This window comes from Monodon monoceros, unplaced genomic scaffold (assembly GCF_005190385.1).
Source record: "Monodon monoceros isolate NGI ecotype Baffin Bay Population unplaced genomic scaffold, NGI_Narwhal_1 Super_Scaffold_12, whole genome shotgun sequence".
NCBI lineage: Eukaryota > Metazoa > Chordata > Mammalia > Artiodactyla > Monodontidae > Monodon > Monodon monoceros.
Genome location: NW_021703768.1, coordinates 27,434,629 through 27,450,552, shown reverse-complemented (window position 1 = coordinate 27,450,552; position 15,924 = coordinate 27,434,629). Strand labels below are relative to the sequence as shown.

The 15,924-nt window shown below is 40.7% G+C and overlaps 2 protein-coding genes across 3 annotated transcripts in view; one reads left to right on the top strand and one right to left on the bottom strand.

Annotated features, from left to right (window-relative positions):
* Window positions 1–15,924, bottom strand: part of NPR3 (natriuretic peptide receptor 3) — a 65,513-nt gene that overhangs the window by 24,890 nt on the left and 24,699 nt on the right. The window lies entirely within an intron of this gene.
* Window positions 9,988–10,470, top strand: LOC114892555 (coiled-coil domain-containing protein 167-like; the record flags this gene model as incomplete). Its single annotated transcript, XM_029217641.1, has 1 exon — window positions 9,988–10,470. A coding segment is annotated over one exon (291 nt), but the record flags the coding sequence as incomplete, so codon positions are not given.

The following is a 15,924-nucleotide window of genomic DNA, read 5'->3' as shown; positions in this document are numbered from 1 at the left end:
GGGGTTGAGCCCCCAGCAATATATTATTCTAGTTCCTCCCTTTTAACAATTGGCTGGACCCCAGAAAGGATGCCATTTGACACTGCTACTGCACATCGCTCACAGGGCCACGGAGATGCTCTGCTCTCTGCAGCTGGGGCTGTTTTCTTCGGACACTATCAGTCAAAGCGCTTAAGCTTCGAAAACCCCTTTACAATCATTCTTCATAACTTCCAAGAGCAACCTGGTGTGGTTTTCTCCATTTTACAGATTAACGTCTTCGGCACACAAGGTGGCATGCCCCCGGGTCACCGATTGTTTTAATGCCTATCAATTAACATTTACTGAACCACTACCTTGGGCTCCTCCGCCATATCCACTCACACGGACAGAAGCATCAATGGCCAGGCCTTATGAACCCAACTCTGCCCACGGACTTTCAAAACTGTGGTTGCAGTCAGCATCAAACACCAAGAGTCCTCTGTTAGTGCAGCGGCCAACGAAGCCGACGGGGCCCATCGGCCTCCCTCCCCTCTTCCAAGCTGGAAGGCTGAACACATGGGCACTCCTTTCTGGTTCCTGTCAAATTATGGGAAATGCAGCCATTTTGCTGCTGCTCTATTAGTAAAATGCAAAGCTTCACGTAAGTTTAGAAAGTACCACGCTGCTCTAGCCACAGGGTGGCCCGACTAGATAAATGTTTCCTGAGCAGAGCTCTCTGGCAGAAAGACTAAAGCCTGGCATTTGAAAGACTCACTCATCTCCTCCACGGAACAGAAAAGTATCACCTTTAGGTTTACTTATGTCGTCTTCCTTTTCCATTTAAATGAAATATCCTGGTAAAGCTAATCTACTGAACCCCCAATATCTTTGTGGAAATGAGTTCCTCACCAAGTGGAGAAAGAAGGATGCTGAGGTCCCCAGAGCACAGAGATGTTGGAAGGGAGGAGAAAGGCAGAAAAAAGAACTCTGAGCTTTCATCCTCTCCAGTTTTGCCCCATGCTTCTTCACTTATGCTAATGGGTATAATTGTTCGAGCTGATGTATGTTCTTTCTGCAAGCTGAACTGGTCATGCATCTCTAGTCCATATTTTAAGTGACCTGACTCTTCTAGAAAGAATGTGCTTCTGCTGTAAAGAGTTTGGCCAAATGCGTGAAACGCCCTTCTACTCCATTCAGTGACGATACAGGAAGAAAAACAAAGGAAAATAGCTTGGCTTTTGGATTGTGAAACTTATTTCCACACTGCATTGCTATTTTAGTCATGTGCATTTGAGTACATTGTCACCATTATTGCAAAATATCTTTCTAACTGAAACTACATCACTGCATATAATGGAAAAAAAAAATGCAGTGATTGTCTTTTGAAAGGTCAAAATGAAGTCTACTGCTTGGAAAAATCATTTCTAAGTGGGGTGCTGTGGATCCTCCTTGAACATTTTCCACTTGCACCAGTTCAACAGCATTTTTGCAATTAATAAATCCACACCTGCCAATATGTAGAAATCACAAGCAAATGGATACCTATTTACAATCAAACAAAAATACTTTAGCCAGGAGATTCCCAAGCTGTTTTACTATTCTAATTTAGCACAACTAAAGCTATTTAAAAGTTACAGAAATAAACAATTTTAAAACATTTTTCCCTTTTATGTCAAGAAAGTGAAATTGATGTATTTTTTTAGATTTCGGTACATCTTTCTTTAAATGTGTTTTGAAAGCCGACTGGTATTTCTTTAGCTAGAAAATAAAAGTGGCTTTTAAAAAGCCATTCCTCTTGCAGTCCTTATTCTGCCTGATTACATCTTCCTAATAAAACTAATCTTATTAATATGTTGGTATGTGAACACATTACTTTTCTCTTGTTAAAAGCCAACTTGTGGTTTGCTTTGATTCTTTCAAATACAATTAGCAAAGCCCTCCAGTGCCAGAAAGGGCCTTTTCATTTGGACAAATTATTCCCTGGCTGACTTTAAAGAAAGGGGGTGAGGGCACAGGGCAGGGTGGTGTTGGGGGTGTTCTCCTATTCTGATGCAGCTCTGGCAGACACAAAAGGCTGCCTGTACACACCCTCACCAGAAGTGGGGCAAATACTGCTTGCGTCCGCTGCATTTTTTTTTTCTCTTTCATTGGTTTTACTGAAGAGCTAACTGAAAATTTTCAGTAAGAGTATCCAGTTCCGGGCTTCCCTGGTGGCGCAGTGGTTGAGAGTCGGCCTGCTGATGCAGGGGGCGCGGGTTCGTGCCCCGGTCCGGGAAGATCCCACATGCCGCGGAGCGGCTGGGCCCGTGAGCCATGGCCGCTGGGCCTGCGCGTCCGGAGCCTGTGCTCCGCAGCGGGAGAGGCCACAGCAGTGAGAGGCCCGCGTACGGCCAAAAAAAAAAAAAAAAAGAGTATCCAGTTCCAATTAAATGATATTATATAAGACAATAAGGGGGGAAGTGCCCGGCCAAGATTTCACTGATGAGCTGATAACTTCTCAACTGATAACACCTCCCACACTGCATCTGTGGAAAACCAGTGTCAAAACACAAGCTGGATTAGACAGCTTTACTGCTGGGCCTTCCCCTCACTGAAGGAAATGAGAGTGTTGTTTTTCAACATTTTGGACTTTCCAAAATGTAATGCCTGGCCTATCTAAACAATGATTTATTAAACCTTGTCTCTTTTCAAATACTGTGGCTAGATAAGCTGCAGGCTCCAGGCTCCCATTTCGTTTTTGAGTGTCAGAGGGAAACCTAGGAGGGAGGGATGGCCCAATACACATCCCACCTCCCTAACAATTCTGCTGTGCATCAGGCACTGCCGGAATATTTGTTTAATTAGTTAAATTTTCAACTTTTAAATAAGGAGAAAAAACAAGCTATGGGTGGCCTGCTAACCTCAAATGAGCAAATATCCAAGGTTATAAAATCACCTCCTGCTCAGAATACCTGGTTAGAAATAAAAACAGCATTTACCAAATTCTACCCCAAGTCAAGAACAGAGGTCGCATTAAGAAGTATGAAACTGAATTTGAAAGCCAGAGTACCAAGGATGCAGCATTATTTCATTAAAAAAATGGACTCTGCAAATTCTCTATAACTAAAACACCTTTCTTTAACAACAACATCAAAAAGCCATCGCTGAGATTAACTGGAGAAATACTTTTTTAAAAAATGCATCTAAACCAGGCTCTAATTTTGTGTTTGCAAAACGACACTTGCAGCTGGATCCCTGCAAATGCAAATTGGACGCAGAACATTGCAATTACTTAGTTTGTGTACACAAAGATGAGTTTTGCATATACAAAGGGTTTCAGGCTGCAGAATGGTGACCAGTCTGGAGCTGAAGAAAAGTTGGTCCTTTGTATTTTAAAGCTGGAGTAATGAAAATTTCCAAGAGACTTTTATGATATAATGTTATAAGCAGCAGAATACTTTACTGGAATAAAATTCTCCTAAAATGCAGGTGGGTGGGTTGTGATGATTGTTACATTGTGATTTTTCAATAAAGAGTAAGTAAATTCCATATCCAGATATTGACAATGAAATAACAACATCTAAATTAAGACTAAAGTTAGAAAAACACTTTCAACATATAATAACAGAAACCTGGGAACGGGAAAGCCCCTTGAGGTGGTGGCCCCAATCTCTGGTTTTACAACAGAGGAAGCCCTAAGAAGTAAAGTGACCCAGCCAATGGCCTTCTCAGCCCAAGTCCAGGGTCAGGAGCGCTGCCTTCTCTCCTACAGCTCCTTTCCCAGCTGGATTGCCTTTGGTTCTAGAATAATGCTGTCTGCAACATTGGAGATCACTAGGGAACAGATCCTCTTCAGAGGAGATGGTCTCTACTACCCAAGGTTGCACTGGAAGGTGTCTGAGTCCCATGTTGGAGCCCTCTATACAAGTTTATGTTTTCCAATGTTTTCACTTTTTTCTGAAGTATTTTGTTGTACAATAAGAGAGTCCTAAGAGATTCTAGAAAGGGTGCAAAATTGCTACCACTGCATTGTGATAAATTACAAATAACCCAACAGGGCACAAACAGGTCCCATTATTTTTATGTAAATATTCCATTTTTTAATCTTAAAACTTAGCTTTTTAAAAAATCCACGTTAAAACCTAAACTTCTACTTACACTGGCAACAGGATTCCTAGATGATATTCCTATATGTGTTCCTTTTTCAAATGACACTGGCATAAGAGCTGTATTAGAAGAAACAGTTTAGCCCTGGACATAGAGTAAAATAAAGTCTTCATACACTAGTACGACAAACCTGTAAAAGAACAAGCCTTTTCTTAGTGAGTATATATTATTGTTAATATGTGTTGCTTCTGTACAACTGCTTTTGAAGAATCACAGAGGGCAGGCATATCTGTGAGGGTAAGAAAGAAAGCACTGAGCTAATAAATCAAGATTAAGTAGCCACTAGAAGAGAAGCTGTAACCAAGTGGGAATTTCTAAAGAAGCAAGAGCATTCTGGACTAAAAGAAATACACTGACCCCCTCTCTCAAACACACACTCTGTCTCTCTTTTCCTCTTCCTTCTTTGCTTTGAATATAACTAGATTACCACAACCACCACCACCCGCAAAAAATAAAGATGGCACCACCATCACTGCATACTTGCCTGGTACTGAGAGACTTCAGTAAGTCACAACCATTGAAACATACATTCCCTGCAAAATCCCCACTAAAATGACAATGAAATTTTTAAGATGTAAATTTACAAGTTGAAAGAGTACAGGAAGGAAATAGTAGATGAGGAAAGTCAAAAAAATTTTGGAAGTTGGAAAGGGGTAAGTGACTCAATAGACCTGAGAAACCTAAACCCAAGTGTGCATGGGAGCGTGACAGGGAATTCCAACAAGCAAAGAACTCCAGTCCAGAGGCTCTAACCTGGAGACACTAGTTACCTCTGGAGGTAGGGATGCAGTGGGGTTGGAAATACTGGGATTAGTTGAAAATCTGTACAAGAAGCACTTAAATGTCAGATCCCCCACCCCCAAGCCTTAAACAGAGAAGAAACTGTCCCTTCCTATCCAGGCAGAAGACAGGAGATTTATTGTCTGAATATGTTGACACAAAGATCCAACTGGGAGGGTACAAGGCACAGCTGGAGATTGGGTGAAGCATAATACTGAAAATTGAGGTGTAGGTGAAAAGTCCTCAATCCTAAAGGTAAGAGTCCCCCCTTCCTAGGCTCCCAGAATGTAGGGCAGGCTTATGACTCTCAAGAAGTTATTTGGAGGAGAATTATTTATTGAAACTGACCAGCCTAAGAGAAACAACCCTCACATAATCATATTTGGGATAACCCTTTGAAAAAGCCAACTTGACATGTTATTTCCCTACAATAAAGTCCACCACTAGACAAGTTCCCATGCACAAAGAACTTAGATAAGGATTACCAACAGTTTAAGAAAAGCTTATAATATGAAAGAGAAAGAATTCAAAATGAATATTTTTAGAAAGGAATTTGAAAGAAATAGGAAAGCAGGAAGTAAAAGAAAACGTTTTAAAAATCTCAACAAAGATGAAATATCTGCAATTATATGAAGCACCTGTATTATATGTGCCCTTAGAAAGAAAACATTATGACAGCCCACCAATTATAAAATGAATCTCAACTTTAGATAAGTTAAAATGTGAACGAAGTACATTCTAGAACTGATGGAAGAGTACACTCAGGAAAAGAAGCTATTGCATCCAGGAAACAAGGTCAGTGTGTTATTTTTTAAAAAGAGAACAAAAAAGAGGTCTTGTAAATTAAAAATATGATATCAAAAATTAAAAATTCAATAGACAGGTTGGAAGATAAAGTTGTGGCAATCACAGAAAATAAAAGAAGTTGGAAGAGTTGAAAAAATGGGGGAACCCAAGGAGAAACACTTCGAGACACATATTAATCAAACTAAGAAAAATTCAATGAAAAAATATTAAAAGCAGCAAGGGAAAAGCAAAAAGTGACATACAAGGGAATCCCCATAAGGTTTTCAGCTGATTTTTCAGCAGAAACTCTGCAGGCCAGGAGGGAGTGGCAGGATATATTCAAAGTAATGAAAGGGGGAAACCTACAACCAAGATTACTCTACCCAGCAAGGATCTCATTCAGATTCAATGGAGAAATCAAAAGCTTTACAGACAAGCAAAAGCTAAGAGAATTCAGCGTCACCAAATCAGCTTTACGACAAATGCTAAAGGAACTTCTCTAGGCGGGAAACACAAGAGAAGAAAAAGACCTACAAAAACAAACCCAAAACAATAAAGAAAATGGTAATAGGAACATACATATCGATAATTACATTAAATGTAAACAGATTATATGCTCCAACCAAAAGACACAGACTGGCCAAACGGATACAAAAACAAGACCTATATATATGCTGCCTGCAAGAGACCCACTTCAGACCTAGGGACACATACAGGCAAAGTGAGGGGATGGAAAAAGATATTCCATGCAAATGGAAATCAAAAGAAAGCTGGAGTAGCAATACTCATATCAGATAAACTAGACTTTAAAATAAAGACTGTCACAGAGACAGGGAAGGACACTACATAATGATCAAGGGATCCATCCAAGAAGACATAACAATTATAAATATTTATGAACGCAACATAGGAGCACCTCAATACATAAGGCAAATGCTAACAGCCATGAAAGAAGAAATTGACAGTAACACAATAATAGTGGGGGATTTTAACACCTCACTTACACCAATGGACAGATCATCCAGACAGAAAATAAATAAGGAAACACAAGCATTAAATGACACATTAGACCAGATAGAGTTAATTGATATTTATAGGACATTCCATCCCAAAGCAGCAGATTACACTTTCTTCTCAAGTGCACACAGAACATTCTCCAGGATAGATCATATCTTGGGTCACAAATGAAGTTTCAGTAAATTTCTCCTCCTCTCTCAGCAGGAGAAAATTGAAATCATATCAAGCATCTTTTCTGACCACAACACTGTGAGATTAGAAATCAATTACAGGAAAAAAAAAAACATAAACACATGGAGGCTAAACAATATGCTACTAAATAGCCCAGAGATCACTGAAGAAATCAAAGACAAATCAAAAATTATATACAAACAAATGACAATGAAAACACAATGACCCAAAACCTATGGGGTGCAGCAAAAGCAGTCCTAAGAGGGAAGATTAGAGCAATTCAATCCTACCTCAAGAAACAAGAAAAATCGCAAATAAACAACCTAACCTTACACCTAAAGCAATTAGAGAAAAAGAACAAACAAAACCCAAAGTTAGCAGAAGGAAACAAATCATCAAAATCAGAGCAGAAAATAATGAAATAGAAACAAAGAAAACAATAGCAAAAATCAATGAAACTAAAAGCTGGTTCTTTTTATTCTTCAATTTGTTAATATGGTGTATCACATTGATTGATTTGCATATACTGAAGAATCCTTGCACCCCTGTCCTTCAAAACTAAGGTGAAATTCAACAAAGAAGGAGATTTGATATCCAAGAAAAAGAGGATCCAGTACAGGAGAGAACTAAAGATTGATACTGAAGAAAGCAATTACTCTAAACTAGAGCAGGAAGACAAAGGGGGGGAAAAAAGAAACATCATTATCCAAAATTTTTGGCTGAGGGAATAAGAATGAAATAGTGAGAATTACATGGAAGCAAGTAAAAAACCAAGGAAATTACTAACTGCAGAAAAAACAAAAAGCTAGGCAGGAAAAGAAATGTAATCATAGAGCACTACATGATTCAGTTGTAAATACATATACATATATATGCATGTCACAATAATAAAAGCTCTATTTTTTTAGCTTCAAATTTTATTTTGTGACTATACCTTTAACTAAAAATTATGTCACAAAATATTGGGAGGATGGGAGGAAAAAGAAGTATTGGTAGAGGAAGAGTGTATAAAGGAGCTAAATCTTTTTCCATTTTACAAAATCACAAAATAATATGAAAATTTTTAATATTCAAAACATCAATATAGATAAGCTATTTTAGAAATATAAAGGGAAACAGCAGAGGCCAATAAAAACGTTAAGGATTATGGCCTCCAAAGAATGGGAGTCAGGAGTGGAGAAGAGCAGAATGGGAGACTTGTGTTTGTCGTAACCCTCAGAGTATTATGAATTCATTTTTAATTCAGTGTGGGTCTTCTTTCATTGTATTCAATCTAGAAAATCATGTATCGTTTTGATTTAAACAACTACAACATCAAGGAAAGAGGGTGAGCTTCACCCAAGGGCAGAGCCAACTGTTAAAGGGCCAGCCAGTGAATGGGTCTCAGAAGTGCCAAACACAATAGGAGAATGGGGCAAAGCCAAGAGTGGGATTTACAGGACTGAGAAGTCAGAGCAGCTGCCAGAGGGGAAAAGAGGTCTCCAACATTGGCTCAGTCTAAACTGAGAAATAGTAGCTGGGACAAAGTTAAGTCTACCTCTTAAAGACCTCATGTGAAAACACTGGTAGTTGTAAAGACTGGACTGACTCCCTAGTTCAGAATGAAGGAATAAATAAATGAATTAGTATCTCTTTCATCTCAGAAATAAAACTAATGGTTTTAGAACATAAGATTAAAAAATATTAGAGCATTCAGGTGTCTCTTCATTTTCTTCCAGGGGAGTGATTTTTCAATGCAGCCCTGCTTGCACAATGTTGTACCCTATCCGTAGGAATAAATAGGGCTTGGGGCAGTAACTGGTCAAATGGTATGCTGACTAACTCTGGTCTAGTTCAATGATTCTTACCTTTTTGTGACATTGACTCCATTAAAAATCAGATGAAGGGTGCTGGCCCCTCTCTCCAGAAATATACACATGTGCCCTTACGTACAAAATTTTGCACAGAATTGTAAAGAGTTAATGCACCCTAACTCAGGAAACCCTCATCCACTTAAAGAGGTCATGGAAAGTTGGATGAATTTGGAGGGAGCCTCCTACTACAGAACTAAGTGAACCCACTCCACCGTGTTTGATTTCATTTCTCTAGAAACATGGATATTTTCACACATGTGCCACATTTGGTCTACTGCAAGATAAACTGTCCAGACTTGCGTGAATGCCATCAGTGTGTCAGAGCGCTGACACCGAAGTGAATGATGTTTCCAATCTGTGCTGGCACAGGAATGCAGCTCTTGTAGCCTCCCAGAGCTCATGGCCATGGATATTTATATACTTGCTCAAGTATTTTTAGGTGATGAAGATCCCACCCAAGATGGGACCATTACATGGTCCAGGATCAAGTTCACAGCCATGGTCCCTGGGGTGCTCAATAAACAGCATCTGCTGATTTAGGAAATGGTGGTTTACACTTCAGAAGAAAACAGGCAAAGTAGAGCGCTGCAGATGGAGGGGAGACGGAGTCCTAGCCGGACTCTGTCAAGTATGTGAAAGAGTAAAGAGAAACTGATATGTTAAAAGTGTGTGTTTGGGCAGGCAGGGGGCAGGAAAAGGAAGGAAGCGCTCCTGCCTGTGCCGCCTGCCGGGCTCGCTTGTAGGGCCTGAGACACTTAATCTTCGGGTCATGGGTTTGCCCCCATATTGGGCACATTGTTGTTAAAAAGGTCAGACTGATGTAGTGGATAAAGAAAGCCACTGACCAGGAGTCAGGGGATGCAACTAATCTTGGCTTGGCCACCACACAGCGCATTCTAAAACCAAATACCAGTGCTCTAGAATTGGAACAATTCGGTGGCAGAGGCCAAACAGCTCCATCCAGGCACCCTGGAGTGAGAGCCACTGCACATGTGGGCGACCCAATATAAACCACCAGAGAGCGTCCAGTAATGACTCCGGGAACCCGGCAAGTAACATGACTAAAAAGAAGCTGGAGGGCCTCCCTGGTGGCACAGTGGTTGAGAGTCCGCCTGCCGATGCAGGGGACACGGGTTCGTGCCCCGGTCCGGGAGGATCCTGCATGCCGCGGAGCGGCTGGGCCCGTGAGCCATGGCCGCTGAGCCTGCGCGTCCGGAGCCTGTGCTCCGCAACGGGAGAGGCCACAGCAGTGAGAGGCTTGCGTACCGCAAAAAAAAAAAAAAAGAAGCTGGAGAATCTGGGCATCGCTCTAGAGATCGATGGGCTGGAGAAGAAGCTGTCACGTCGGAGGGACCTGGAGGCTGTGAACTCCAGGCTCTATGGGGCGGAGCTGGGCTCAGAGGCCAGGAGGTCTCTGGAGAAGGAGAAAAGCAGCCTGATGAACAAAGCCTCCGACTATGAGAAGGAGCTGCAGCTGCTTCGGCAGGAGAACCGGAAAAACATGCTGCTGTCGGTGGCCATCTTCCTCCTTCGGACACTCATCGACGGCTACTGGACCCTGTGAGCCTGAGATTTCTCCAGTCAGACAGGCTTCCCCTCAGCGCCGTGGTCACGGCCAAGCAGGCCCGTCAAGCCTCAAGAGGGCCAAGGTACAAGGGCCATTTCTGCCTTACCCAGACATCGCAGCAGGGCTTCCTGTCGGCCCAGCCCCTCTCGCCTCCCATTGCTGCTGTGGGGCTTGAGTCTCCAGAAGGACTTCGTGCTGGCTTAGCCCAAGGGAAAGGCAGTAAAGACCACCCTGGCTGCAAGACAAAACCCCACCAGAGGAGGCTAGACAGACACTTGGCAAGCACTTGTCTGAGCCACGCTGGGAGTCCCACTGATATGTGACGGCCTCTCCAGTGGGGCTTTACTTCTAACTTCAGATTTCTGATGCCGCCCACTAGAAGGTCTTCAGAATCCTCACTGTAAAAAGCCATTACTACCCCCCAGTACCATCTCCCACAGTATAAGTGGATCTGAACTCCTGGCTTTGTGTACCTGATAAGGTCCAAGCACAGGACTGTCACCACCCAGCATTGTTGTACTGACTGCAAAATAGTGGTTACACTTGGAAAAGCCACCTCACCTCCCTGGGCCTCAGTTTTCACCACTGTACAGGAAGGGGCTTGGATTTGATGTCTTCTCGTCCAGCAATAACCCCAAATAATAAGCATAATAATAATAGCTTACATTTATCGGCTGCGTCCTACGTGCCAAGCATACAGTAAGGGGGATGCAAGAGTGAACAGAAACAGACATGGTTGCTGCTCTCATGGAACTTACTGTCTGGCAAAGGAGGCCAACGTTAACTTAAAAAAAATCCCACACATAGACATGTGGTTACAACCAGAGAAGCACGCTATGATAGAAAGGAGCGGAGTGTGTGAGATTCGTCTGGAGTGTCAGGAAAAAACATCCTGAGAAAGTGGTATTTGAGTTAACTTCTGAAGGATGAGCAGGGGTGCTGGGGAGAACATTGACATGCAGAAGCCTCATATACATTGGTTACGTTGGTCTGGAATATGAGAAACAAAAGTAAGAGAAATCATGGCTACCATGTATTGAATATTTACTTAGTGCCTGGCATTGTGTTCAATATTAATTATATACAATGCTTGAGTTCTTTCAGTGACCTTGTCAGTTAAAAATTATTTATCCCCATTTTAGAGTCAGTAAACTAAGGCACAGTTTCAGAAACATGCTCAAGACCAAAACAGTAAGACGCAGAGCTAGGTCTGTGAAACCCCACGCCTGCACACTTAACCATCAGGCTATACCATCTCCCAATATAATGGGCCCTATTAAAAGATGATGCATCAGAATAGATAAGGTTTCCACCAGGTTCACTAGTAAAAGGACAAATATACTTTTAAAAATACTATTATAGTACCCATAGGAATGGCGGAGACACTGTCATAGATACATGTGGTAATAATGAAACAATTACAGTACATGCAACACCCAGAGCCCCAATGATAGCCCAGCCCTAAGCAATCCTATTTTCCATCGCATCGCACACGTGTACCCACCCAACTACCCACCAGAGATGAGTGAAACAGGAGTGGACTTCCAACCCAGAGAGCCTAATCTACAGGCTGCCAATAGCCTTTGAGACAACCCAGCATGGAAAGCTCCACCAAGGCAAACTTGTACAGGTTCAACCACAATTATATTCTCCAAGATATGAACTGGGAAATAGAGGAGTTTAAGACTTGGTATAGAGAGACAGCAGAGTTATTCCAGGAGTGCAGAGATTATTAAAGTTAGAAAACTCTAGTAATGAAGGTGGTTCAAAGATACAAATGTCCAATTATAAGATAAATATCAATACATTCCAGGGATGAGATGTACAGCAAGATGACCGTAGTCAACAATACTGTATTGTATATTTGAAAGTTACTAAGATAGTAGACTTTTATAGTTCTCATCACCAGAAAAAAAATTTGTTTGTAACTATGTGAGATGATCAATGTTAACCAAACTTATTGTGATGATCATTTCTCAATATATACAAATATCAAATCCTTATGTTGTACTTACACTTACACAATGTTATATGTCAGTTATATCTCAATAAAACTGGGGTTCAGGGGGAAAACCCTGGTAATGCAACTCACCACATTATAACAGAATAAAGAAAAAAATCTGATTATTTCAATAGATGTAGAAAACGCATTTGATAATATTCAAACACCCCAACCTACACAGGTGATAAATTCCACAGAACTGAATACCCACACACATGCACATACACACATAAGTACAAACAAAATTGAGGAAATGTGAGTAAAATTAGTGCATTGTATCAGTGTCAATATCCTGGTTGTGATCTTACATACAGTTTTCCAAAATGTTACCACTGGGGAAAACTAGGCACTATATACGAGGAATGTCTCCATATTGCATCTTAAAACTGCATGTAAATTTGCACTCGTCTCAGTTAAAAAGTCACTTTAAAAAAAGAGAAGGCAAGAGTTGGAGATGAAGGTAGGGAGAAAGAGAGAAGGAGAGAGAGAAGAAGAGAGGGGGGAGAAAGAAAGTAACGTTAATAACAAAATTTGGTAAGTTTAAAATATATAATAATAATTTTATTAAAAAATACCATTGCCATTCCATCCTTCTAATGTTTCAGTACAGCCTTATAAAATATTTTAAGCTCCAAATTTTTGCATCTTGAGAAGATCCCAAGCTTTCCAAAGACGCCAACCACATGCTAATCTGATGACTGTGATACTAGCATACATGACATGGGGTCAAGGATATCATATAGTTTACAATGCCTACAATCAAAAGCTGTGTCCTGACATAGAGAACAGAAATGTGGTTGCCAAGGGGGAGGGGGGTTGGGGAGGGATGGAGTGGGAGTTTGGGGTTAGCAGATGCAAACTAGTATATATAGGATGGATAAACAACAAGGTCCTACTGTATAGCACAGGGAACTATATTCAATATCCTGTGATAAACCATAATGGAAAAGAACATGAAAAAGAATATATATATGTATAACTGAATCACTTTGCTGTACAGCAGAAATTAACACAACATTGTAAATCAGCTATACTTCAATTAAGAAAAAACCTGTGTCCAGATCCTTTCCTAATCTACATTATGTGAATCTTTATGTTTTCTGTGCTATTTTTGTTTCAGTTATCCTAATAAAGGGTATCATTTTGCCAGAACAGAACCTCACCAACAAATAAAAACAAATAAAAGAGAACTTCCACATCTAATAAAGACTCTTTCCCCAAAACCCCACAGTAAACATCACACTTAAATGGTGATGTGAACAGATGTGAAATCTGTTACATGCTGTTCACTTTAAAGTTCAGAACAAGGCAAGGATGCCCACTACCGCTACTTACATTCAATACTGTATTGGGATCCTAGTCAGTATCATTAAAAGTTTTAATTTAATTAATTATACTTAATTTAATAGACAATGTAATTAAATATCTCTTAATTAAGCATACTTAAAAGAAGAACTGAAAAGAAACAAAATTGTCACTGTTCACAGGTCTTGTGGTTGTTTAGAAAATGCATGGTAAAACTTGAATAGAGTCCACCAACGTTGCTGGATTTGAGATCCAGTAGCGAGGACTGAAGAGCTCACGATGGGTGTCACTAGCAGAAATTCTAAGTAGATGAGACAACCCATTAGTACAAACAAGAGAAGCAGCAAGAATGAGGAGAGAGCTGAGGCTTAGGGTGAAGACCACCGAGTCTCGTTACTCCGCTCCAGCATCTCCCGCTGCCGGAAATCAAGCTCTAGCCTCCGTGAGGCCCCGTATCTCCCTCTTCCACGATACTCACCACAACCACCTGTCTAAACTAACCTGATAAACAGCTGCAGTGGCATTCAAAAGAGCACAGCTAAAACACACGTAACTACGAAAGACAGAATAAGTCATTATGAGGAGCTCCAACTTCTACATTACCATTTTTATTTATGTATAAAATCCGTTTTAATGATCCCACCATCAGAGGGAAGCGATATTGTAATCTACAGCTACAAATAATCTCTAAAGCAGCAGTATTTGATTTGGAATGTATTACGGATCTTTGTAGTAGCTACACCTTCCAGGGAGATTTTGCCTAGACTACCATTAAAATAAGATTTAACATTCTGAACACAGGATAACTAATGACCAAGAAGATGTACCTGATAGTGCAATGCAATGCCAACTTTTGCCCACTAAGTATCATCATGTTGGACGACCTGTACTGAAATACTTGAACTTCAACAACCTTAGAAAAGGGGTTAGACAAAATGACACCATTTCTGAGTTTTTAAACCAGAAAATTAATATGAACCCAGTAAAGTAAAGCAACATACAGTGGCATACGTAAAAGACTTGGATGCTTTCAATATTGACACAGGCCACCTCTGGCAGAACTACTGAAGAGAACTACAATGTCCTTTGTGTCCTTTCGCATTCCTGAGGCAAAAGATTCGGATGATGACAATACTATCATAGGTTTCTGCAAACTTGGGCTCTACTTCTTTAATAATTAAGAACACCCTGTCCAACAGGACAGCCACTGGCCACTTACCGCTACTGAGCACTTGAACTGAATTAAGGTACTCTGTAAGGGTAAAATACACACTGGATTTCAAAGACTTCATACAAGAAAAAAATATATACAATCTCAGTCTTAATTTTACATTGATTAAATGTTGAAATGATTTTTTTCTATTTAAGTGAAATCAAATGTATTATTAAAATTAATTTCATCTGTTTTTTTTTTAACTTTTTCTAATGTGGCTACTAAAAACTTTTTAATTACATTTGTGGCTCACATTACATATCTAGAAGACAGTGTTAATTTAGAAAGTCAAAAGGTATTTTAAATGATACGTGTATAATATATAAATCGCATTTAAGACATTAATACACGTTTATAAGACCCTTTGTATGTCGTTTAGTAGCAAATTCCTATAAAGACAGGCATGATCTTATGACAATAGTACAAAAGAGGCACCATTCGTTGAGTTCCAACTTCTTGACCAGACAGTGCTAAAGACTTCAGCTAGATTATCTGTAACCCTCCCATCCTCATCTGAATGAGGGAGACTGAGGAATCTGCCCCAGATCACACAGCTAGATGTCCCTCTACTTAATCCTGAGCCTTGCCTGAGCTCCTGACTCCAGTCCACTCTTGGAAGAGGCATGAGTAACAACCTCACTAATGGTGTGCGACACTCTGGAATACTTCAGTAGGGAACAGCCTGCAGCAGAAGGAGGCGACAACACGGCCACAAAAGAGAGAAGCAGACTGGCCACGAAGCTAAGACAGATTGCCAAAAGAAGGAGCCTTCTAAAATCCAAAATACCTTCCTCACCAAGCTCTGGAAAAATCAGGCATGCAAAACTTTGGCAATCCTTCATCCATCTTCTCCCCCAACACGCTCCTAGCAGAATAGGTGATGGAAGTCTCCAGATCTCTGCTCAGCATGACCACAAGTACCCACAGAAAGCAATTTCCCTTCCTTCAGCAGCTGGCAAAGTGTAAGTGAAGCGTGGGGTGATGGGCGCCTGGTGGGGAGGAGGGAGGAGAGCTGGCCAGAAAAAAAAAAACAAAACACAGGAAGCAACAGTGACATTCAGACGAGAACCTAGGAATGGTTCAGAACAGGACACTTTATCACACCTGATTTAATTTGAAGACT